Source organism: Aythya ferina (assembly GCF_964211825.1).
Source record: "Aythya ferina genome assembly, chromosome: 17".
NCBI lineage: Eukaryota > Metazoa > Chordata > Aves > Anseriformes > Anatidae > Aythya > Aythya ferina.
Window position 1 is genome coordinate 5,315,659 of NC_140316.1, and position 23,396 is coordinate 5,339,054.

Below are 23,396 nucleotides of genomic sequence, written 5' to 3' on the forward strand. Positions count from 1 at the left end.
GTTAACAACCTCTGCTTTTCAGGGAGTGACATCAGATGTGAAGTTTTTATATGTTGATTGTAAGTGTGTTTGGACAGAAATTATTAGTGCCTTCTCCGTTTGGAGCACTGGCTGCTAAGCTGGAATTCCAAAGATTTGGCCTTCCTCTGCCCGTTGTCCCAGGAGAAATCCTTGGATGATACTTCTCTTTTAGATGAAACAAAGCTTTGTGCTCTTTTCTCAGGGCCGTCCTGAATTGACACCCACAGCAATAGCTGCAGGAAAACTGCTGGCTCAGCGTCTTTTTGGCCAGTCTTCAGAATTGATGGACTATGACAATGTGAGTTCTTTTTTCAGTAATAAAAACAAATCTTTTTTTTTTTTTCTTAAAAGAATATTTAAAGAAATTGTATTTTTTTTTCCATCTGGAATCTAGTTTTGACAGCCGAAACAGATGTGTGTGACAGAGCTGCTCTTCTCAGTCATGCAAAATTCTCCCCTGCAGCTGCTTCATATGGTTCACAGTAACACTTTGTTTCCTGATGAACAGGTACCTACTACAGTTTTCACTCCCTTAGAATATGGTTGTGTTGGGCTGTCGGAAGAAAAGGCCGTGCAGCGTTATGGATCAGATAATATTGAGGTATGAAAATATTTTTAATTTATAGCTTGTGTCGGAGTTGCACTATGAAAAAATAAGTCCTCCAAATGCTGTATTTGCAGCTAGGGATTTGGTGTCTTCAGAAGAGCTCAGGACTTTAAAAATATTGCAGTATGTCACAATGGAAACTGTTACCTAGTGGGCTTAAAATTATTGGTTGTCAGATGGTTTTAAACTAGCTGCCATCTCCATAAACGATATTGCACAGCATCATTAAATAACAGTTATGTTCCTTTTAATTGTCAGAATTGCTGGTCAGGTTCTTTAGTCTAAGTTTTATGGATGTCCCCAGAAACATTCTCACAAGTTGTTCAGTGTTATCTTTGTGGCTGAAATATCTTGATATGGTGCGTGTGCATTGCATTTTGATGAAGAAACATGATATGCCGTATATTCACACCCAACCTTCTGATATGAGGATGAGATTAAGGTACATGTGGTGAAGAAATTCATAAACACTGTGTAATAAGACAAAATTCAAACAAATCACACTTGAAAAGATATTTTGTGTTATCTTTATTCACTCATCAAAAAGAATGTCAGTATATGATGCAGTAATTTATGGAAATACAAAGTGCAGTACTCCAGTTTGTTATTAGTTCTGATTTTAATGCTTTTGAAATATACTTCACATTTATACTTGAGTGTTCCAGAATTGTTACCTGTTTTTTTGTTTAAAATGATGAACGTGAATTAATGTTTTTTTTTCTATAACATTATCAAATATGTAGTAATAATAATGGTTATAATATAAAACAGCATTTTTTAATGTATTAGTACATTCTAATACAAATGGTATTGTTTTCCTTACCAGGTGTACCATGCATATTATAAACCTTTAGAGTTTACAGTGGCTGAAAGAGATGCAACTCAATGCTATATGAAAGTGAGTGTTGTGGACTTTTAACTTGCTTTTAACTTAAAACAATACACGTGGTACAGCCAGCTTTGAGGAAGACTGTCTAGCAAAGAAAAAAAAAACCACCTTTCTGAAATGGTTGAGATCTTTTTTAATGATAGCCTGTTTCTCTAGCATAACTACAAATATTTAATATTAATTACTTACTCCATTGCATCTTGAAAGTGCTTTATAGGTATTAGCATTTTTCAGAGGTGACGTTCTACTGATTGATACCATCTATGGGCTGCTGTTAAGGTCCAAACAAATATTCTAACTTCCATAGAGATCAATCTCTGCTTCTTCCAGTGAAATTCTTAACTAGCTCTAGTAATATTTGAGGCCATCTCTTGTGAAAGTATACTACCATTTAAAATAAAAGAAGCACAAGGCTAACAAAACTAGCATAACTGTTCCCTGTCTTAGTTATGAAAATAAAAAACACCTGGTTTAGACCAAAGTATTGGATTTGAAGCATGTCTTCTAGAGCAGTCCAATTTCTTCACTCTTCAAAAGTTCTCTGATATACTTGCCCATAATAGAGGATCTTAAATAAGGTGAATATATCTGATTGGTAGAATATATCATAGTTTTATTCTTCATTCTTTTCTCCTAAATACTAGGGAGCTATCTTGCTGGAATAAATGTTATAACTGCTGCATGTCCATCACAAATTATTATGGTATTATGAGTGTGTTAAGTAAGGAATATCCATCGTTAATAGCTGTAACCAGTTTTTCTAATAATATTTTGTCACATATGACTTTTGCAAGTAGCTTAGCAGCTTTGCCTTAACTATCCCAAGCACCATTGCAGCTAAGGTGATGCTAGTTCTTTTAGCTATTCCCTTTGAATTGTGTCAATGAAGGTGAATATTTGAGGACAAAATAGTAATGGCATAATAATTGTTGAGTGGCATTGAATATGGTTCTTGTTAAACTCCCCAAACACACAAATGTTGAACTTAAAATTTAACACTGTAGTGCAAGAGGGTTTTTTCTTTAAAACTTCTTCTATATTTAAACTACCATGTCAGAATTGCTGCTGTTACTGGGATTCTTAATGAAAAAAATCCAAGTCTTTACTGAGTAGCAGAACTAAACAGATTAGTGATGATGTAATGTTTGATGGGATGGTATAGGGATAGACTGATTTTATTCTCGTAACAATAAACATGATGTCCCTAAAGGAACAGTTTTATCAGAGAACTTACTGAAAAAAATAAAAAGTTAAGTGTGTACTGACTCAGGCCTTCACAGATGCTTAGTTACCTTCATCTTTGCTTGCTTCCAAGACTTGACTGTTGCTTAGGTTATGTGGCTGATGTGGTAAAAGCGTCTTGCCAAGCTGGCTTCCGTAAGTGTAAGGAATTACAAAGGCACGAAATACTTTATAATTAGTAGCGGTCTTTGGAAATACTGCTGATTAGCTGCTAAGAATACATGTACCTGCAAAAGCTCAGACACTAAAGGTGGTCCTTCAGTGTCAAGATGTCTGTAGTGTAGCAATCAAACCAATGAAGGTATTTTGAAATTTTCATACAAATGACAAACAGAAGTATTCAATATACCACAAATTGTTGTTGTCAGTGGCTCCCTGAAGTCTGAAAGAAATATGCTAATAAAGCTTTGATTCAGGAAAGTGCTCAGGGACAAGCATAAGATCTATTGAAGTCACTAAGATTTAAGCAAGTGCGTAAGTTCTTGGCACACTGGGAATCAACAGCTGAACTAGGATCTTGGGGCACTTCAGTTTCATTTAATGCAACTTCGTGCCTTATCTTTAGATGTTCTAAGAAAAGATTTCTATGTAATGTATTGTTTTCAGATGGTGTGCTTACGAGAGAGGGAGCAACGAATCCTTGGCCTTCATTTCATTGGACCAAATGCAGGCGAAGTTATTCAAGGATTTGCTCTTGGAATCAAGTAAGTACAAAAGAATGTCTCTAGCTTCTAAAGCCTGCTTTTTAAGTTATTGTAAGATTATAAAAGATAGCTGCCTAGTTTTGGCAACACTATAAAGAATCCTTGCTTTTTGTTACTTTATGTAGTATTGCACATATTTCTACTAAAATACTGTGGTTCTTCATTAAGATACACTGGATTTAGTTATTGTAATACTGGATATAGTTAAGGAATGACTGATGAAAATACGTTGTTGGCTTGGTATTGTTACAGCAAAAAATATAATTGTGCATTAACAAATGAATGTTAGTTTTCTTGAAGTGTAGCTGCTTTTGCATCCTATGCACAGGATAGGAGATTGCTGCATAGTTTTGCAAGTCCCTTAAAAAGGGTATTTGTGTTTTCCATAAAAAGCTTTCTTACACCTGCCAATCATTTCCTTTTTTTAATCTCATCTTTAAATGTGCACAATTTGCTTCTTAAAAGCTCAGCAAGGAGTTGCATGAATTTTAAGCTTCTGTTTATAAACCAACCAGTATGTGATAAGGTAAGAAGCAATATCTGTAGGATGATGGAGAGGGAGTTACCTTTTCTGGAACTGTCTGATAATTCCAATAAGAAATTTACCCAAGTAGCTGAACTTTTGTGATTTGTTTACTCAGATTTAAATGTAGGAGTGCACTTTTCCTCACTTGTACATCTTTATTTTCACTTTGAAGGAGTAAGAATGACTCCTCGTCCTCTGTCATTAAATGGAGCTTTTTTGCTCCCTCTCTTTTGTGCTAGACCTGTTTGTTTTTCATTTCCCTTCTTACTGCTGGTTTACATCTTCAGAAATGTTGATTTGTATATTTACATTATAGTTTTTTAAACTTATCTTTAAAGACAATAATCTGGGTTTCAAGAAATGCCCTCCCTATTGTGGTACTAGCTCATTGTCCTAAATATCATCACTATTTTATTGCAGTTTTAGTCTTGCTACTTTAGTCTTGCATTTATGCTAGTCACTCTTCTGAGTGACTAACATAAATGAAAATCAGAAAGGATTAAGAAGGCAGGACCGCAACTATCATGTGAGCAATATCTCGGAAATCATTGATAGCAGTGTACCCTGAATACACATTTTCAACATGTGTTTGTAGTCCATTAATTGCCAGTGGTATAGATTTTAGAACTACATTTTTTAGGATGTCATTGTTTTGAAGTTTTATCCAAAATAACCAGTGAAAAGGAAGCATATGAAACTGGAGTGCTTTTCTGCCTTGCCTGAGGGAAATTAAAGCTTTAGCCACAGTAAGAGGTTTTCAGCAGGTCAGATTCTTGTATTGGTTTCTATTGTATTTCACAAATCCAGAGTTTTCAATGTGGAACACCCACTGTAAAAGCTGCTGTTCTCCATTGTCAAATATTAGGTCTCACTTCTGTCTCTCCAAAGGATGATTTTTCATCTTCACTCTCCTCTTAGCACTCTGGTAACATCTATGCTCAGCAGTGGTTTTTGCTTGTTGGTGCTTTTTTGGATATATGTGGGACAGACTTCTGTGACTGTTTTCCCTGTATTTTGTACAGACAGAGTACGTTATTCCATAGAGAGCTTGAAATAATTTTCACATTTAAGTCCATTTCAGCTATTCTTACAGCATGACCTGCCAGGAATAGCAGCTCAAAGGAAAGTCATCAAATCTAAGAATGTTACTGGACAAGGAAAGGAATTAGGCTAGTGGGACTTTTAGCTCAGCTTTTTTTTTTCTCTCAGATGATGGAATTTTTCCTCCTGCCTATAGCATTGATAATTTAAGTGTAAGCAATAGACTTTGTTAACAATCATAGAAGAATATTCTGGTATTACTTCCTTCATCAGATTGTTGCCTGCAGTCCTAATTTAAGATGTTCTTCCTGTGTATGTGTGGATGTGTATGTATGTTTTTCCATCTGGAGTTGTTGAAACACATCTATGTACAAGAAAAGCTGAAGGCTGCAGTTTTGTCATAAGTTTTTGCCATAGGCTCAGTTCCTACTTGGGATAAATTGCTTAATTCTCTCTGTCTCAACTCTTAGGACAATTCTTCTGTGCCGAACAGTGTAGTGCATTTAAATTTTGTTGTGTGAGTGCCTAAGAAATAATAAACAACACTGAAGAATAAATGCAACTCTTCTACCTGATAAAATCGACATGAGTGGGATTAGCTTGATGTTTTAGGACATTCTACCTGCTTCAGGTGAACAGTGTATGACTTTGTGGGTCTTTTTTTTTCTTTTTGGTAGATGTGGTGCTACCTATCCTCAACTAATGAAGACAGTTGGCATTCACCCTACCTGTGCTGAAGAAATTACCAAGTTGCATATTACAAAACGTTCTGGCTTGGATGCAACAGTCACAGGGTGCTGAGGTTAAATACCATCCCTGGAAAGAAGGAAAAAAAGCACAAAGTATATCTGAAAAGAAAATGGACACTTGAGTTAAAACAGATGACTCAATGAAACCCAATGGCTTGAGTTCCAGAAATCTTTCTCATTCTTCCTGTAGACAGATTTTACTCACAGCCAAAGAAATTGTCTTCACACCAGCAGAGTTTTAAAGCCAATGCAGTCGTGCTGTGACAAATCTCTCTTCCAAAGTGCATATAACTCTTCTCTTGTTAGGAGCTTGGGAATAATCACAGCTTTATGTATAAAAGTATATCAGAAATCATTAACATCTTGAGGCCTTAAATTTAAACAGTTGTTGTCTGAGTTTGTGTTGGCATGGCTGACTGCCAACAGAATTTTCTCGCACTGTTTGGGTACAGATGCCAGGCATCAAACAGGGCTTCCCTTAGAATTTTGTTGATGGTCCTTTCTCCTAAGTACTTGGATAGTTCATTACTGATCCTAATATTGAACATCAAATCTTTTTGCTCACTAGCAGAAACGAGTTCCCAGTGTATGCAACAATAGGTAAGCAATCATCTCTTTTTTTAACCTTCAAAATGTAGTATAATATCTCACAAATTACTGCTTAAACACAGTATATTAAGCAATGTTGAAAAGTAGAATCAAAGCCACTAATAATCCAGCTCATGTAGCATTTGTTGCTTCTTTTAGAATGTGTAAGTTTGCCCGATGAAGAGGTGTATTTTCGTTGGTTTTGTTTTTAATACTTTCTAACTATGAGCTGGATTCTGCTTTTAAGTGGATTTAGATAAAAGCATATGTTACTGAAGGGAACTATATTAAACAGTGAACTCAAACAGAAATGACCCCGCTCAGAACACACATGGAAAATAATTATCTGCAAACTTTTTTCAGAGTATTGGCCAGAGTAAGAAAGCATTAATCTATTGCAAGCTTCTTAATGCAAGTTTCTGGTTATTTTCCTGCTGTCCACAAGGGGGAGATGCTGGCTAATTTGTGGCAAGGGAAAAACAAATCTGATAGTGAAACTTGTTCTGCAGAAGCCTGTTAAATAGGTAGTGTGACAAAGACAAAACACAAAACAAACTTCATTAAATTTCAATCTAAGTTGCAGTTGCCATCATGTTGATATGTATAGTCAGTTTCTTGCATAGTAGAATTGTACACATGGGAAAGGGAGAGATCAGAATGTATACTTCTAGCAATTAATTTATATCAGTGTTTTTGCATGTGTAATTTGATGTTTTCATAGCTGTCCTATGTTCTGCTCGCTACACGTTTTGGAAGAGCAGTCTGATCATGCATATCTTTTACTATTTTTTCATTGACTATTTTGCTGGTACAGATGGCAGCATGGACAAATGATTGATTTATTTCAAGTGTGAAATAGTTCTTTACTGTTAAAATTGTACCTGTCAGAGAAACTATTGCACAAAAATTGATCAGACATTCTAAAATATGCAGTAATAGCATTTATCACACTCTTTTTTCACTAGAATACTGTTTTTGAGGATTTGTTCTGACTTTAACAGCGACAAAAGAAATACTAAATGTTTTCTCTTCAGAGTTTCCTGAAATTTCTGATCCATGAGAAAGGAAGGGCTGATGCAGTTTGACTGCAAGTGGCATTCCCTGTCAGGTCTGCTGTTGCAATTTTTTGTCTGTGAAATCATCAGTAAGCTTGTAATAGGAAAAAAAATTTCTTTGAGTGGAAGTATAGTCACAATACTACCTAAATATTGCCTTTAGAGAAAATGGTATGAAAACCCTACTAGAAACAAACAAACAAAAATTAATAGATTTTCCAAGCTGTAAAAATGTTTGTAGTAAATTTAGATTTTTGAAAATATTTAAAAATATAAATTATAAAATATAAACTAATTATATGATATTTTGCAACATTGAGATACCGAGCATCTCCGACTACACAGATTTTGTGTTGAGAAACATCCCACATCTGACTAAACTCTAATGTGATGTGTGCAAGATATTTTTCCTACTGATTACTTATTACAGATCCTTTTGCACCGCTGAATGAATATTAGTGGTCAGTCATGTTAAAGTGGCTTCTCTTCCCAGTCCTACTAAAGACTTTATCAGCCCCCACAGACATATCAATGGAAAGATGAGTTAATTTCATTCATCATAAAGTTGAAAATAATTTGAGACAACTAGTTAAAGAGATTTCAAGGAAATGTGCCCTCAGTATATTTGGTATTTGAAACTAAGGCCTCTCAGCATCTTTGAAATAACAGGAACTCTCTTGGTTTTGGAATTGTTATGTTGACTGCATGAAAATTGATCCTGTATCTTGAACTGCAGCCTAGTTCTCTTCCTCATTTAGTGGAAAATGTTGTCACCTGAAGTAAAATTAAATGTACATTCACACTTACAGAACTCTAATATCAGAATCAACAGTAAGATAGAAAAATAATTGCTAATGTGCTTTGTGCTTTTTTTCCTGAAGGATTCTTTGAGGAACTCTCCAGGGATGGTCCTTAAGAATTGTTTTTAAAAGCCTGACTAATGTCAATTGGAATGGCTGATGTATGCCACAAATTATTATTACATGTGAAAGTTAAAAATAATTCTAGTCAGGCTTTTTCTCAGGATGCCAGCTGATGAAGTCTTGTTTGTCAAACCACACCATGGTGCAGACAAGTCTGAGCATTGCTGGGTCCCTCATATGTATTATCCTGATATTTATTGTGATGTGAATTAACAAATTAATAAACATTGCATTTTTTAGTAAGTGCTTGTATTTGGTTAATTTTGCACATATGGTTTCAGCTTGTAAAGGATTTCTTTTTTGATCTTAATGCTGTTCCTCGTGGTTGAAGTATATGTTAAGGAAACTAGTAGTAGTTGACAGACTCAAACCTGTTAATAAGGAAATGTTGATACCTCTTTGTCTCTGATGTGTAAACTGAATAGCCATTATTCTGGGCTGGGTGACCTAAACTATTCTAAATTTAAATTAAGAGCACCTCTGGACACAGTAGATATGCTTTCAAATATTCTGTTTATTCCAACTAATGAGGTCTAGCAGGTATGTTCACAGTCCATGTGCGTTGACGTGCTTTGTGAAGACTCATCGAGATGTAACTCAGAAACTCCCTTGAAATGCAGTGCAGTCAGAGTGTTGTGCAGGTCTGCGCTATTATACATTTAGCTGTTTGGGTTTTAAACTAGAAAACATAGTGGAAAAAATATGTTACAGCAAAGCCAAATAATAGCTGTGGGTATTAATAGATAAAAACACTGGAAAATGAATGAAGAAATGCTAGCAATATAAGTTTAAAAACTCTGAGATTCTGTCAGAAAAGAAGGGGGCTGCATTGTTTGAATTAACCTCAGGGTTTTTTTCTTTACATTCTGTTACTTTGATCAGATGTTCCCATTAAGTTGGGAGATGCTAAGCTTCTGAAAACAGCTAGTTTAACGTTATTTTAGTGGCTTCCCTGGATTTGATACTGAGAAGGAATATGGACTTAACTGCATTTAAAGTTATTTTTACTTCTACATTTTTACTCTGTTCTAATTTCCTGGAATATTTCGCTACAGGTTCTAACTATTTAGGATAGCTAGGAACAGTGGCTTAAAAGGGAATAAGGTAAGCATTGTTCTTGATTTTTTTCCTCTGTATTTTCATGTACTGTTTTAATCTTGCAGCAAACAAGAATAACAGACAAGTATATAGACAGTGATCTTCATGAATTTATAAGATTGGGAATTGAACATACCACATTACTTACACGTAATGATAGCTTGTTCTCTACAATTAAGTTTTGCATTTTCCCATTTATGCATATACTACTGCATGCCACTATACCTATCAGAAAACATTTCTGCAGTTCAGATAATTCCAGATCAGGAGCTAGAAAAGTTTCGGTACAGCAGACATGTTGCAGTATGGATATATGTTGTTACCAGAATAACCATGCTAACAAACAAGTGCATTTCTAACCAAAACAGTTAATTATTGTACAGTTTCAAGTTTGAAGGCTTCTTTTCAGAGGGTCACGCTTATCCAACAAAGTAGGCAACTCTGTGCCCATCTAAATTGCCATTTGTGTAAATTCCAGTGAAATCAATGTACTAAAAGTTAACGTTTGCCGTTAATTCCAATGGGATGCAAGCATGTGTCTTAAGTGCTTTGTTAAAGGGGAATCAATATAAGCATATGCCAAAATGTATTTCATTATTACAGTTGGGGAACAGGCTGCAATTATGATTCAAAACATAAAAGATACAATAGACATCTAAGATTAGGCAGTGAAATATGCCTTTAATAAGCATAGTGCAGACAGTTTGTTTTGCAATAAGTAAACTTGTATAAAATTCATTGACTTTTTCATTCTTTCAGATGTGAGCTCTCTTTTAAGAGTTTTTTTTTATTTTATACCCGAAGTTTTCCTGATGTTATTCCAGCAGAAAGGCTAGGTTTGCATACATTTATTCTAGTGCCAAACCTGAATTTTACTGGCAGAGGAGAAAAAAGAAGAGTGACCTTTTTTGGTTTGCAGTATTTTTGTTTGTTTGTTTGCTTGCAGGGGCAGCATGCAACAGATTTGGTGTAATTACCCTATCTGATTTTTAAGAAATGGAATGCTTCTGTCCACTGCATGTCAGAGAGCTAATTATGTTTCCGTTGTGGCACTCAAAGTCAATATTGTCAGCTCTTCTTAGTTCTAATCCTCTACATTGAATTTTGATGGGCCAGGTGAAATATCCCCTTCAGCACCTTACTGCAATTCTTGTCAATCATCTTGCCATGAAAAACATGCATATTACAAAGGCTTTGGCAACACTGCATCTGATTTCAGTCTTTAATCTAATATGCACCTTAAGAAAACACCATTCCAACTGCTGACGTTCTGTTTGGGACATGAATGGGATTCTGTTTGCTGTGAGAAACAAAAGAAAATGATGAAATCTTTAAAGGATATAATGGAACTCTTAGGCTATCGCAGCATGTAAGCTCAGTACTAAACCACTGGTCTAGGAAGAAAGCAAATAGGATGGTGGATAGGTACAGAAATTAAACAAAAGTTTTCATTTAAGAAGGAAAATGCAGATGTTTTTAATTTGTCAAGCGATTAAAAAAATACCTTGTTTCAAGCACTACTGGAGTTTGGAAGATTTTACCCGTATCTTTGAAAGCAGTGCTGTTCACTAAAGTCCATTTCTAAGCATGGCATCTGAGTACTGTGTGCCATTTTCTTGTTGTTTCTTATAGACAAGATCTAGCACATTTAAAATCTGCTGGTCCTACTGTGGAAAATTAACATCATCCCTTAGAAGCTGGAATATAAACTAATAAGGCACACTTCCAGAATCTGATTGCATCAGTCAGAAAGATATAGTACGAAGAGAAAAGTGGATATTACCTGGGGGTGTTGTGTGAAATGGAGACCAGTCTTGTTTGAACAAGGTGCTTTGCATTGTTAGCTAGGTAGAGGTATTGGGAGTTGCAGCCTGTCAGAACCAGCATCTCCAAGGAGGGGGCGGGGGAGAATTTTTCCAGGCAAAAATCTAAGCAGTTTGTGATAGGGTATGTCTAATGCATTAAAACAATTTAAGGAAACCCTCTGTGCTTCATGAAAGATGAATGCTCACCCGCTCTGTGTTTCCTCTCCCATTTTCCTTCAGCATATATGAAGACCAGAAAGCGTTGCCTGGATTTTTTTTCTGTCCTTCTTTCCCTCACCTTTAAGCAACATGGGAATCAGACTTGTTCTTCCTTGTTTTGGCAGAAAACAGAAGAACAACAAGATTCCTCTTAAATCTTTCACAAGGAGACTTCTTTTTCCCAAGGCTCTGTTAGGATTTTGAATTATATAGGTGGTAACAAATCTAAGGCAAAAGGACTACAGATACTTGTTTATTATATGTTTTTTAGAGTATTAAATAAATAATATAGTAAAATAAGGAAATAACTAACATTTTCTAAAATACCAAGGGGAAGAAAACTGAAAAAAGAAAAGACAGCTTTTAGGCTTTACGCTTTAAAAATAATAAAGAAAATACATTAATACTTTATTTTCTTTGCAGTGTTCCTGTGAAGCAATACTCAGATATTTTATTATGCTGTGTACTTCTAACAAAAAAGTCAGAACTGAATGCAACCAAACAATATTCTATTCACATAGTGTCAGAGCAACAAGCTATGTTGTGGCTTTTGACTTTATGCAGGAGGTTGAGCTGTCTTACATGATGCCTTAGATTATCTAACACAATTAGCGATGCTCAGGAATCTTTATTTAAACACTTTTGTTCAACAGGGACAAAGGATTGAGCTTTGGCATTTTTATTAAATCCTGATAATCTTCCTTTTTGTGTCTCAAAGGATGAAGAGGAAGTGCATTAATTTTCACATGAAGGCAAATTGTACAAACACAGCTGAAAATATCAGGAAACACAGGGATTTTCCTTAGAGAGATGTAATCAACTAATGTTCTGCTGGAAAGAGACTCCTAAATTATTGGGCACAGTAATTTGGGCAGCAGGACACTAATACTCTGATAGCACTGTTCAATTCAGCTTGCTTAGATGAATGATTCCTGATTCAAGTAATATAGAAAACAGAGATTATTAACCATATAACAGGAAGTAATTTAAAGAACACAGGCTGTTCTGAAGACCTAAGAAATGGGTTTCAGATTATCAAAGGATTTAATTAATTTACATCAGACTGAGATCTAATTAAATCATGAGAGACCTTTTGGTTTTTGCCTCTTAAAATTCTTATTGAGTGTATTTTTTAGATGTATTTCAAACACAGGAAAAATAAGGACAATTCTCTTGACACTTTGGATTTTGCTTGCATTGATTCCTGGCCATATATCCCAGATATATGTAGAATGTGTTAGGTCAAAATTTTGATCTTCTCCTTTAAATATTTTTTTTTTTTTTTTTTTCCTGCAAGATCTTTATTCTATTTTATTTGGTTACATTTAGTCCTGTTTAAGTGTTAATGAGTGAATCCCTTTTGGATGGGAGTCCAAAGAGTCCAATGTATTCTTAAGAGAGCATTTCAGGATTTTCTGCTTGCCTCTTCCTTTAACTCCCTTGTACTTTCTGAACCTGGTAATGCCACAGCATCAGAGGAGACAGTTCTAAGTAAGTCCTGTCCTTAGCTGTGGCATAGTCTTTGAAGAATAAGAGATCATCCATTTGAGAGTGTTTATATTGTGACCTTCTGAAGGACGTCATCCTTCCTTAATGACAAAATGCATCAGATTCATAGGTTGTGACAAGTGCCTCAGGGTTTGCCCGACAGTGGCAGAATGGAGGATTGAATGAAATTGCCTGTAAAATGCAAGGTGGTTTTCTCTGTTGCTGCGGTTATTGAGAGATTTAAGGTCTTGCACTTTTTGTATCGAGTAGCAAATTATCGAAGCACGTGAAGTACCCTGGACTGTGTTAAGATTGTCTGCACGTGGGGCTTAAACCTCTTTGTGAAGCCACCTCCTTGTCTTGCCTTCTGGTTCTGGAAGTCCTAACATTTCTCAAGTTCACAAGTTGGAAGAACGCTTGCTTTAAGCTATTGGGTCGATGGCTAAGAACAGCAGAAGGGGGTGCTCACTTGGATCTGCATTATTGATTGAAGCACTCTCTCTCACTGTACTTCACTGAAGTGTAGCCAAGAACAACAAGATAAGAATTAATAAAAGTGACAAGGGAGTTTCTCAGCCGGAGCTGGTGCACATTAGCCTGGATGAAGAGAAAAAGAAGCTGATACTTGAGTCCTTTGAGTTGTGAAGGATCTGGTCAGTCCTTGAAGGGGAAGCACATGAATGGCCTAGTTGTCATCGCATTTTATTTTTCCTCCAACTTTGACTAATGGTGCATTTCCTCTGGCCTCCTACGGGCCGTCCGTGCCTGACTTGCTTTGTCACTCTTCACGTCTAGTCACTGCCTTTACTGTCCACCCTGTTCCCATGGCAGGAACCCAGTGTCCTCTAAAAAAACGCACAGGCACAAACCATCTGTCATTCTTCCCACTCCTCTTTCTAGCGACCACTTCCCATATTGTGTGGCCTTGCAGGCTGAAAGCAGTCTGCCTCCCCACTGCGTGCTTGGAGTACATGCCAACTCTCCCTGCTTGATAAGGGAGCTCTTGGCATTCTGCCTGTAAAAATACTAATGGGCATCTCCCTGTTGATAACCAGCTCTGCCTTTATTGTGTTCAGGGGGTGATAAGTTGTCTGGACCAACAAGAAATTGCCCCTTTTGCTTCTTTGCAGCCGAAGCTATTAAGGTCAAATTAGGTGTGAGTTGTGAAATTAATCATTACAAGCAAAAACAATTTGTAGTGTGATACGGACAAAGGAGAAAAGAAGCTGAATTATAGAAGGGGAAATTATAGTAGACACAAAAATTGTCAGGAAGAGGAGGAAAGAACAGCTGGCAACGATGTACAAGGATGCTGAGCTAAGTCTGTAGGCTGTGCTGGATTTCTTCTGCTGCACCTGAGGACTATGAAATCGTAGAACAAGGTAGTTTTTTATGTCACCTGAGAGTCCCAATTAATCTACACACAACATGTCATACAGAGGAGAAGATACCTGGCCTCTCTTTGCATAAAAGCACTATTTCTAGTGCATGCATTATTTGCTGGCATTCCTTGTGCATCTCGAGTTGTGTCCCCACCAGAAGCATGTTCATGGGGCTTGTTACAGTTAGGCACCCCAGGAGAATCTGCAGCTCTGGCCACTGACGCAGACTGAGCTGTGTCCAAGCTGCATCTGCCATGTGGGCAACACTGATAGTGTAATTAGATACACATTTATCTATGAAAACTCTCCACAAATAATCAAAGCTTTTTTTATGTTCACTTAAAAAAAAAAAAAAAAAAGTTTTCTTCCACTGGCTTGTGGAAGATACGATCTGAATCACTACTCTGAATTGCATGGGTGTAGTTCTTGCTGGAAATGGAGTCCAGCAGATCTAATTTATAACTGGAAATTCGAAGGAGAGAGTGTAGTCCATCCTTCTGAGGCAGCACCTGACAATTCATGTGTAACCTATGTATAGGAATGCTGTCCTCTGAATCACATATTTTTCCTTAGCGACAGCCCCCTCCTCATATAGCAGGACCCATGGAACTGACTGACAGTAAAAGAGGTTATGGGAGTGTGTTTTATTTCTTCCTTTCGTTTTGCCAAATTCTACAAAGTCTGTTACTGACAGCGGGAAATAATAGCATTCAGAGCAGTGACTGCTTTCATCTTCGCCGTAGTAGACTGAGGCTTTCTCAAAGAGCATCCTGCTTTTGACACACACATTAAATTCTTGTGTCTTGGCCCCATCTAGCTGTGTGCAGGACCAGCCCCAGACAGTTCTGCCCAGGTATAAGCAGCAACAGGAGTTCTCTGAACCATGGAGTAGAGCCATGCTGTGGCTGGTTGAGGTGTCTGCTGTATTGTCTGACCCAGATGTCGTACATCGGAGTAGGGGCTGTGCCACGGAGTGTAGTTCCAGTGTGTTCCCTTGAACTGCTGGAGACCAGGGAGATCCCACGTAGTTTGCCCAGGTACATCAGGACTTGGACTTGCTGCCTGAGGATACAGCTTTTTGGGTGAGTTGTTGATAGGACTGCACTAAAAGCAGTATTTAAGGGAGTCGATTAGAAGCAAACAATGTAGATAAACCTTCAGGCTGTGCCTATGGAACAACATTGTTGGTATGACAAATTTTCTAGTCTTAATTTCTGTGTCTATTTTTCCAGAACCATTAAACAAGTTTGGGAGAAGGAAGATTCACCTCAGAGGTCAAACCTATGAAAGCAAAGCCTGCTTGATGCACCAAGAGCTTTTTTTGAAATTGATTCTAACATCAGAAACTGGGGAGCTGTGAGGGGGAGAAGGGCTGAGAAAATAGTGCAGCGCCCCCTGAAATGCTTCCATTTTGTTTTCTGGGGTGAGAAACCTGAACTTTGTGCCTAAAATATAAAGCTGAAGGTGTGCTGGATTTGCTTGGAAATGCTGCAAAGCTATTCTCATTTCCTGTAACTATTGCGAGATTGGCCTTCTTCCATGGCTAAGCTCTGGTTCTTAGCTAGCCAGAATGAAGTGGCAAAAGAAATTCATTCTCTTTCATCTTATAGTATATGCACCAAGGCAAGAACCAGAACTTTGAGCCGTTAATTCCTAAGTCTGTGCCTACTTTCCTGCAGTAGGAACTGTGTTAAGGTTTTTGTCTTCTCTTACCAAATCTAATTGTTAATTGCATCTTCTTTTCTCTAGCCACTGCCACAAGGAGTGACTGCCTTCTGTGCTGATGACAGATCTGCCCTTCTGTTATCAGGCACTGCTCTTTTGTCATCTCAGTTTCATAACAATTGCCTTTGCCTGGGAGCCAGTGGATCAGCCATGTTGGGCAAAGTGATCCTCTGAGGAGAATGATGGATGACACTGATTCCCTTCGACATAGCTGGGGCACTGAGGTTAATTTTTTTCTGTCTCCCCATATTCACCCTTCTCCTGCTGTGCATTCTTAAAACAAATCATGATGTAACTGTATGAACAGCACACCCAGGTGATGCTACGGTAACTTGTAAGAACATTTTATCATGCTGCTCTGTGTCACTTTTGGCAAAATTGTCAGGAAAGCAGTAATTGCTACAGGTGGCAGAGGCTTCCAGATGACCATCATAGGGCACATAGGGAAAAAATTTGACTGTCTTTGCCAAGTTTCTGGTGTTTATGCCAACAATGCTGCTTCACTTTTTCCCACTATGCTCACGTATCATTTTGCTACAGCTCACATATTGGCCTCAATCCTCTGCCTAAGAAGGAAGCAGGTCTGGCATTCATACTGTGCTGTTTCTGCTGAACTCTAGAGGATGAGTTTGCAGTGATGCAGTTACACTGGCATAAAACTTGGGAGATATCGTACCAGAACAAAGCATAGTGTGTCTGGAATCAGCTAGCCCTAAAAATTGTCTACAGGCAATACAGATGTCCTCATGGAGATAAGTTCTCAGAACTGGATCTCAGCTGTATTGAGAATCAGCTTTGTATTCACATCCTTCCCTGAAATATTCTCTAATAGTTGATTTAAGCAGTCTTTAGCAGAGATCATATTTCTAGTTTGGGATTCCCTTTATACATCTTTCATTAATACAGGGATTCTCTGCACTCAGAGACCAGCACCGCAGAACAGCTGGATCCATTTTGGTTTGACAAGGGGCATGGACATTTTTTTATATATATATTTATGGCTCTCATGAATGTTCAGAATGCTTTTTATAAATATTAAAAATAATCAAGGGTTCTGGAAAGAATTCATACTGCATTGCCATCATCTGCAGGAGTTCTTCCATCTTCCTCTAGAATATGTATTACTAGTTGACACTGGGAACTAACTGGTCCAGCCTGTGTATTTCTAGCTGCAGCTACAGGAAAAGAAGGCTACAAAGGGAATTGGTATCTCTTGATCATCAGAGAGAGCAAATATAATACAGGCGGCAGCCTGACTGCCCCTGGAGCAAGTCAGAAGCAAGAAGCTTTCAAGCAGGCACCTCAGAAAGTTCCCCAGAGTTTTACTCTGCCTGCTGTACCCGCTGTGGTTATTTGGTAGGTTGCTTGCCCTGCTTGTCTTGAGGTAGCTGGAGTTGAAGCATGTGTTTTCCATTTAGAGCTTGGAGGATGCCCAGGTCTGACTTGGCATGCTGTCTGCACTGGGCATCAGCAGTACAGATGTGGAAACCACAAACCCGATTAATATGAGCCTAGGGTAAAGACTCAAATAAGCTTATAAATAAAACCAGACTTGCAGATTATTTGTTTCCATATTAGTCTATAATAGACCCTACTCAATATGTTTGTTTTATTTGGTTTGGTGACCAACGTAGGTATTTATATTTCTAATAAAAATTTAAATCAGAATAAAACAGACCAAGTAAGCTTAAATTATTTGTGCAGAAGATGATTGCAACTGTCTGTAGCATGTAATTCCTTACGTGAAATGCTAGCATTCTTTGAACAGAGATGTGACAAATTCCTCAGTATTTAATTTACTGTTCCTTTCTGGCTCCAAATTCTACATTTATATATTAAAATGGACTCCTAAACCTCAATGAACAATTCAGAGGTGTTGGATGGCTTGGTGGGTCAAATTCTTGATGTAAGCACCATATGTATGATCTTGTGTGAGTCATTAAATGATCCTCACATCTTAGTTTGAAGTAGTGATCCTGTGTTAATGGCAGAGGGTGTACAAGTACCTGTTAAAACTGGTGTTTTTTTCCCTGCCAGTCTCCTGCAGAGCTCTGGGCATACTTGAGGACCTTTGCCCCTTTTCACTGTAACTTCAGCTGCTGCAGTGAAGCTAATGAAACCATTCAGAGAAGAAAGCTCCAAGGAAACATCTAAGAAGGTTCTTCAACAGTACTGACACTAGTGGAGATAATCTTATCCTGGGACCTGCTGGTCCTTTGTTCCAGGTGAGATTGCCCTGACTCAGCTCCCTTGAATCACAGTTGTACCAGAATTATCTATGGTTTGGCAGCAATAGGACATCTGTTTTGTTCTGCTTGTGCTATGACGCTTAGGATGGGATGTCTCCACAAGACATAACAAGTCTCTGAAGTGAGACTTGTTGTGCCAAGGCTTTGCGTACACCTGTGGTAAGTAATATCTACAACTGATCAGCTAGGCCTACCTAGTTTTTAGACCATGTCAAGGTGACGTAACTGGAATTAATGCTTCTGTCCCCTAGATCTCCTGAACAGACAACAGAGGGAAATAAGTACTTCCATGTGCTGTTTGGATCTTACATAGGCTATCAAGGGAGTATGGAGTTCTTGCATCCCAGTGGAATGAACCTGAGCCTTGGGTAAGTGTTTGCAGTGACTTTTTTGTGCTAGCGTGGCTCCAAGACAAGTGAATAAACAAACGGTGCTCTCTTCCCATTTTTGCCTTGCAAAAAAAAAAAAAAAAAAAAAAAGGAGAAAAAGTGCTCACACCCTTTGTTAGTTGTCAATGCCAGAGGAAAGACACCAGCAGTTATTCCATTCAAATGTCCAGTTTTTCTTTCCAATTGTTTCTTTGCATTCCTTTTTTATTTTTTCTTTTCAGCTGGTTGAGCGATGGCCTGTTCTTATGAAACAAATTTTTAGCTTCACAATGGTCCTGACTTCTCATTGTTTGAAAGGCAAGAGGGTCACTCAAAGTAAACTGTGTCATAGACAATGTTTTTCCACGTGGAAATGTCGGAGGGCCACTCTGTCCTGTCAGCCCAGAAAGGCCAGAAGATGCCTTCAGACTCCCCAGGTGCATCTGTGTTTGTTTTCTAATGTTATTGCACATAAGGTATCATTAATATTATGTCCAAAGCTTGTCTTTTTAAACAGAGTCAACACATCTAAACTATTAGTCAGCCACAGGGAAAAAGGAAAGGATTAGTCATCACTGTAAGGAATTAACCCTTTCCATTGCCCAAAGAAGAAGTTAAAGATGATATGACATCCTTAAATTGCAAAAGGGACGTGATTATTTTTTCTCACAAAGTTATGGGAATAATTTCTCTTGCTTTGGCAGTCAGAAATAAAACGCAACAGCCTGTACAATGTGGAAATCGGACAAGACTGCTTGGTGACTTTCAAGACATCATTCTCTTTCCTGTAGCACACGCCATTGAAAGGCAGGAAATTTCCCTCCCACCCACCTTTTTCTTTTTTTTGAATCTCCTTTTCCCTGTAGGCTGCCTCAGGTATTGGGCTAGGCTTGGCATGTAGACACAACTAGAAATGTAGGCGAGACATCATGGAGCAAAGTGTCCAAGTGCTGAGTGAGCATCCAATGGGCCGTAGCAAAATGCACAACCAAGTCAAAGAAAAATGGAAAATATTTCATAAAATTCATCTTTGCATCCCTTTTTCCTCTCTTGATATATGGCCTCTTATTCACAGCTGCCCAAGCCCCGGCCCGTGTGTAAATATGTCAGTGCACCAATGAGACGGAACACGGTCACAGAAATGCTGGCGGCTGCTCCCAGATAAAAACGCTGAGCTGGAGCCGAGGCGTTTATTGTAAATAAAGATCAAGGCAAAGCAGCAACATTTCTGTTCGACTTGAGCCTGCCAAGGTTGCTAGTCCAGCTCCTTTCACAACTACCATATGTCCACATGGATTTCCCCTTCCAGAAAGTGACAGCTCTTATGACAGCTCTGTAGCTGTTGCAAGTTCCTCGATACTTTCCATGTGTTGTTTTGTAATAACCTGGCAACACTGATGGCAGATGGGTCAATGGGTGCATGTGTGTGCATGCAAGGGAGAGGTAGACTTCCAGGTCTAATACTGCTGTACCTTAACAGCAACCGTGCAGGGCCTGGGAAACATTAATGCTTTTTTTTGTTCTTCTCAGTAGAGGGCACTGGATCCTATAAATAGGAAGTGGTACAGTGCAGCGTAAAGAGCTTGATAGCTTTAGCAGATGGGCTGATTTTTTTATTTTTTTTTGGAGGGGGAGATACTGGTGGTGTGGAAGAGAAGTCTGTGGTTCTGTCTGCTGCACACCAGTTGAACAAGAGGCATCCAATGGCTTGTGTTAGCTGATACATTTGCGTTTTTTATTTATGTTTTATTTTAATTAAAGCGGCAGCTAAAAATCGGTCAGGAAACCAGGTTGGCTAAAGCACTAGCCATCTGGCATCCTTCTGAACAGCAGCACCAGCCAGCTGGCACAACTGGGGAAGATGCAAGCACCTACAAACTAGAGCCCGAACAGCACAAGCTGGCATGGAAACTGCTTGAATTGTACAGGCTTGTTCCTACAGTCCAAAGAGAAACTGTAGGAGTGGTCTGTGAGGAGTTGGTTGAACAAGGGAGTTTAGCCTTCTTCATAGCTGTTGATCCAAAAATGCCCAAAATTTCAATTATTTTTTTTTCCAGTGAGTGTCTTGTTCTCAGTAATACCTGTAAATGCTGTACTGTCAATCTGCTCTGCTCTCCCTTTTTTGTCGCTGAGGTTTCCTTGCTGTGTGCTGGAGTTTGTATTGTCTTCACTGATGGCTCAGATGAACTGTAAGCCAAAAAGACTAACAAAAATATTAGGAACATAGCTTTTTCAGATGATTTTTTTTAAGCTTAGATGGATCTCACACATATCTTGTAACAATTCTTTTAATGGAAGTTTTAATGTTAATAGATAATATTTATTAAAAAAATCTTCCTAAGCCTTCAGCTGGGACTTGTCTAATATGCTGAGGATTTGGCATAATTAACTCATATAATTCAAGAATAAGAGATTGAATTATTTGTTTTCCACACTAACAGATACTAACCTATGTTCTTGAGCTGACCTAGGGTGCTTCACTTAAATTGTTGGCTCCACATGCTCTACTAGGCAATAAAATTGAATGCTATCACAATACATGTATGTGCTTCAGCTCTGCTGAAGAAAACTGCGTGGCCATGCTGTTTCCTAAAAAACAGCTGGTTAGTTATTGAGGGTTTTATACTTCTACAGCTTCACATCTCACCACACCTGGGCAATTGTCAGACTCAAGTTGGAAGTTAAATTTGCTGGGGAATGTGGCCATATCTTCCAGCATTTGCTGATTCCTGAGCTTAATGGGACTCAGGCTTATTTGCCTTGCATAGCAGCAAGATTGGTCTCAGAACAGGGAGAGAGAAGCAGCTTTGCTTTCATATTCCCTCTCTCTCAGAAGTCTGAGCTCCTCGCTTTTCCTTGTCAATATAATATGGTTCAAGAGCTGCCCATGAACCACAGGTGGCTAGCCTTTGGCCTGTACTGCTATGTACCGCTGTTCCCATTTAAAGCAGGTAGAAGCCACGATTGCTGAGGGTTCTGGGTTTGTTCTTTTATTAAATAGCAGATCCTAACAGTTGGCAGCGTTCTTCAATCCAGAACCTGTGTGATGAAAGGCCATGTTATGGTAGGCTCCAGTGTATCTTTTCATCTGTCCTACTTGGTACGGCTTGTTCCAGGTGGAGACTGGCAAGATGTTAGTGCTAAAACCTGCTGTTCCCTAATGGCAACAGCAGTATCCTGGCTCCTCCTTGTCATGGGTTCAGATCTCAGCTCTGTTTGACTGCCCTGAAAAGTAGTGCTCCCATCAAAGTTCTTTGATATGTGAAGACTTCCTGACTTGGGCACTCTTCTGTGAAGGGAGATGAATGCCTTTTAACTCCTGTACAAACAGATGTGCTCTTGAAGTGACTCCTATAGTCTGCATTTTGTACCCAACTTCACCTTCCGCTGCAGAAGTGTAATATTGTACCTTCATTTCTGGTACTGTAAATCTTTATTCCTTAACCGCTATTCAATAGAGAAGTAGGTAGATGATAAACTTGGCCATTACTTGGTTCAGTAGCAATTTCCCTTGGAAGTTTTAAAGTGTGATTTTTTTTTTCCAACAGTTCTCTGACAGGTTAATGGGGTACATGGACAGGAGACTTCAGCTTTATCCCCTGGAGCCGTGACAGTCTGAGGTGTTGCCTGGCTCAGCTCCTAGATGTGAAAGGAAGGAATAACTTGCACTTCTCCGCAGTCATTTCCTGAAGCTCACTGGTAGAAAATAGATATGATTCACTCCAGAAGGTACTGTACTGCTGAGTGCTCCCAGGTGTCTGATCTACCAAGCAAGGTTGGTAGCATCAGCTGTCTCTAAGGTTTCCCTTTCCTGAGGAGAGGCTAGTGTCAGCCTCAGCTAACTCGCAGAGGCCTGACATCAAACTGCATAGAGTTTTGTTAGAAGCTGACTGAAAACGTGGTGCTGTTATTATCTGACACTGGCTGAAACAAAAGCCAAATGTTGATGAATGTCTGATCTTAAAAGTAAACAGTTTGATTTTTTTTTTCTTTGCGAGTCAGGGGCCCTCTAGGGTTTTATCTGATTTTGGCAATCTGCTGCACATTTTGGGCCTGGAGCATGGTTTTAATTGTTACATCACAAAAGTTGCCAAATAATGTTGAATGCTCCTTAAAAACTCTCTCAATTTTATGGAACTTCTCAACAGCTTGACTAATACAATAATTACTTGAACTCGGCTATGTTGCCTAGTGGCAAATGGAATTTTTTCATAATGATGCTGTCTGTCGTTAATAGCAGGATTTGTTCTTTCTCTCAGCGGGAGAGAGGCCAGAAAGCCATGGTATCTGTCTTTTTTAATGACAGCCAACAGCAAACGGATAAAATAATCAATTATATCTACAGCTAGGTAGATAAAGTATAATTTATCATGTCAAAAACAAAAATGTTTTTAATTGGGCTGTTAATCATTTTGTAATTTTAACTAAAGAGATGAGGGCACTACTGTACGCTTAGACATCACTAATATTTCATAAAACGTTAGCTGTTCTTATTATAGCTTTAATAATAGTGTTTACTACTAACTGCCAAATATAAAATGCCATTTTTGCTTTCATTAGTGGAAGCCTTGGCAATTATAAAGGACTGTCCTTTTATTTTTCTCTTTTAGAAGGGTGCAGGAGAAGAAAAAGGGTCCAGCTGACTAATTAGCTCTAACAGTTTTGAGAATATGCAGATCTTTCTGTTTAATTAGGAGTACCCATGCTAGTTACCACC

The 23,396-nt window shown here is 38.3% G+C and overlaps 2 protein-coding genes across 3 annotated transcripts in view; both read left to right on the top strand.

Annotated features, from left to right (window-relative positions):
- TXNRD2 (thioredoxin reductase 2) overlaps window positions 1-8,588 on the top strand; it is a 33,700-nt gene extending 25,112 nt beyond the window's left edge. For both annotated transcript variants that reach the window (XM_084538993.1, XM_084538994.1), the window contains exons 13-17: window positions 224-319; window positions 530-622; window positions 1,455-1,526; window positions 3,366-3,463; window positions 5,708-8,588. In XM_084538993.1, coding sequence (XP_084395119.1) covers window positions 224-319; window positions 530-622; window positions 1,455-1,526; window positions 3,366-3,463; window positions 5,708-5,831 — 483 coding nt within the window. In that variant the 3' untranslated portion in view covers window positions 5,832-8,588. The remainder of the gene's footprint in view (window positions 1-223; window positions 320-529; window positions 623-1,454; window positions 1,527-3,365; window positions 3,464-5,707) is intronic.
- A 132-nt stretch (window positions 8,589-8,720) lies between these two features.
- GNB1L (G protein subunit beta 1 like) overlaps window positions 8,721-23,396 on the top strand; it is a 62,795-nt gene continuing 48,119 nt past the window's right edge. Inside the window, exons 1-7 of the mRNA XM_084539014.1 lie at window positions 8,721-8,986; window positions 9,401-9,449; window positions 15,570-15,760; window positions 16,087-16,286; window positions 18,100-18,287; window positions 18,563-18,679; window positions 22,228-22,408. The gene's annotated coding sequence lies outside the window, so the exon portion shown is untranslated. The remainder of the gene's footprint in view (window positions 8,987-9,400; window positions 9,450-15,569; window positions 15,761-16,086; window positions 16,287-18,099; window positions 18,288-18,562; window positions 18,680-22,227; window positions 22,409-23,396) is intronic.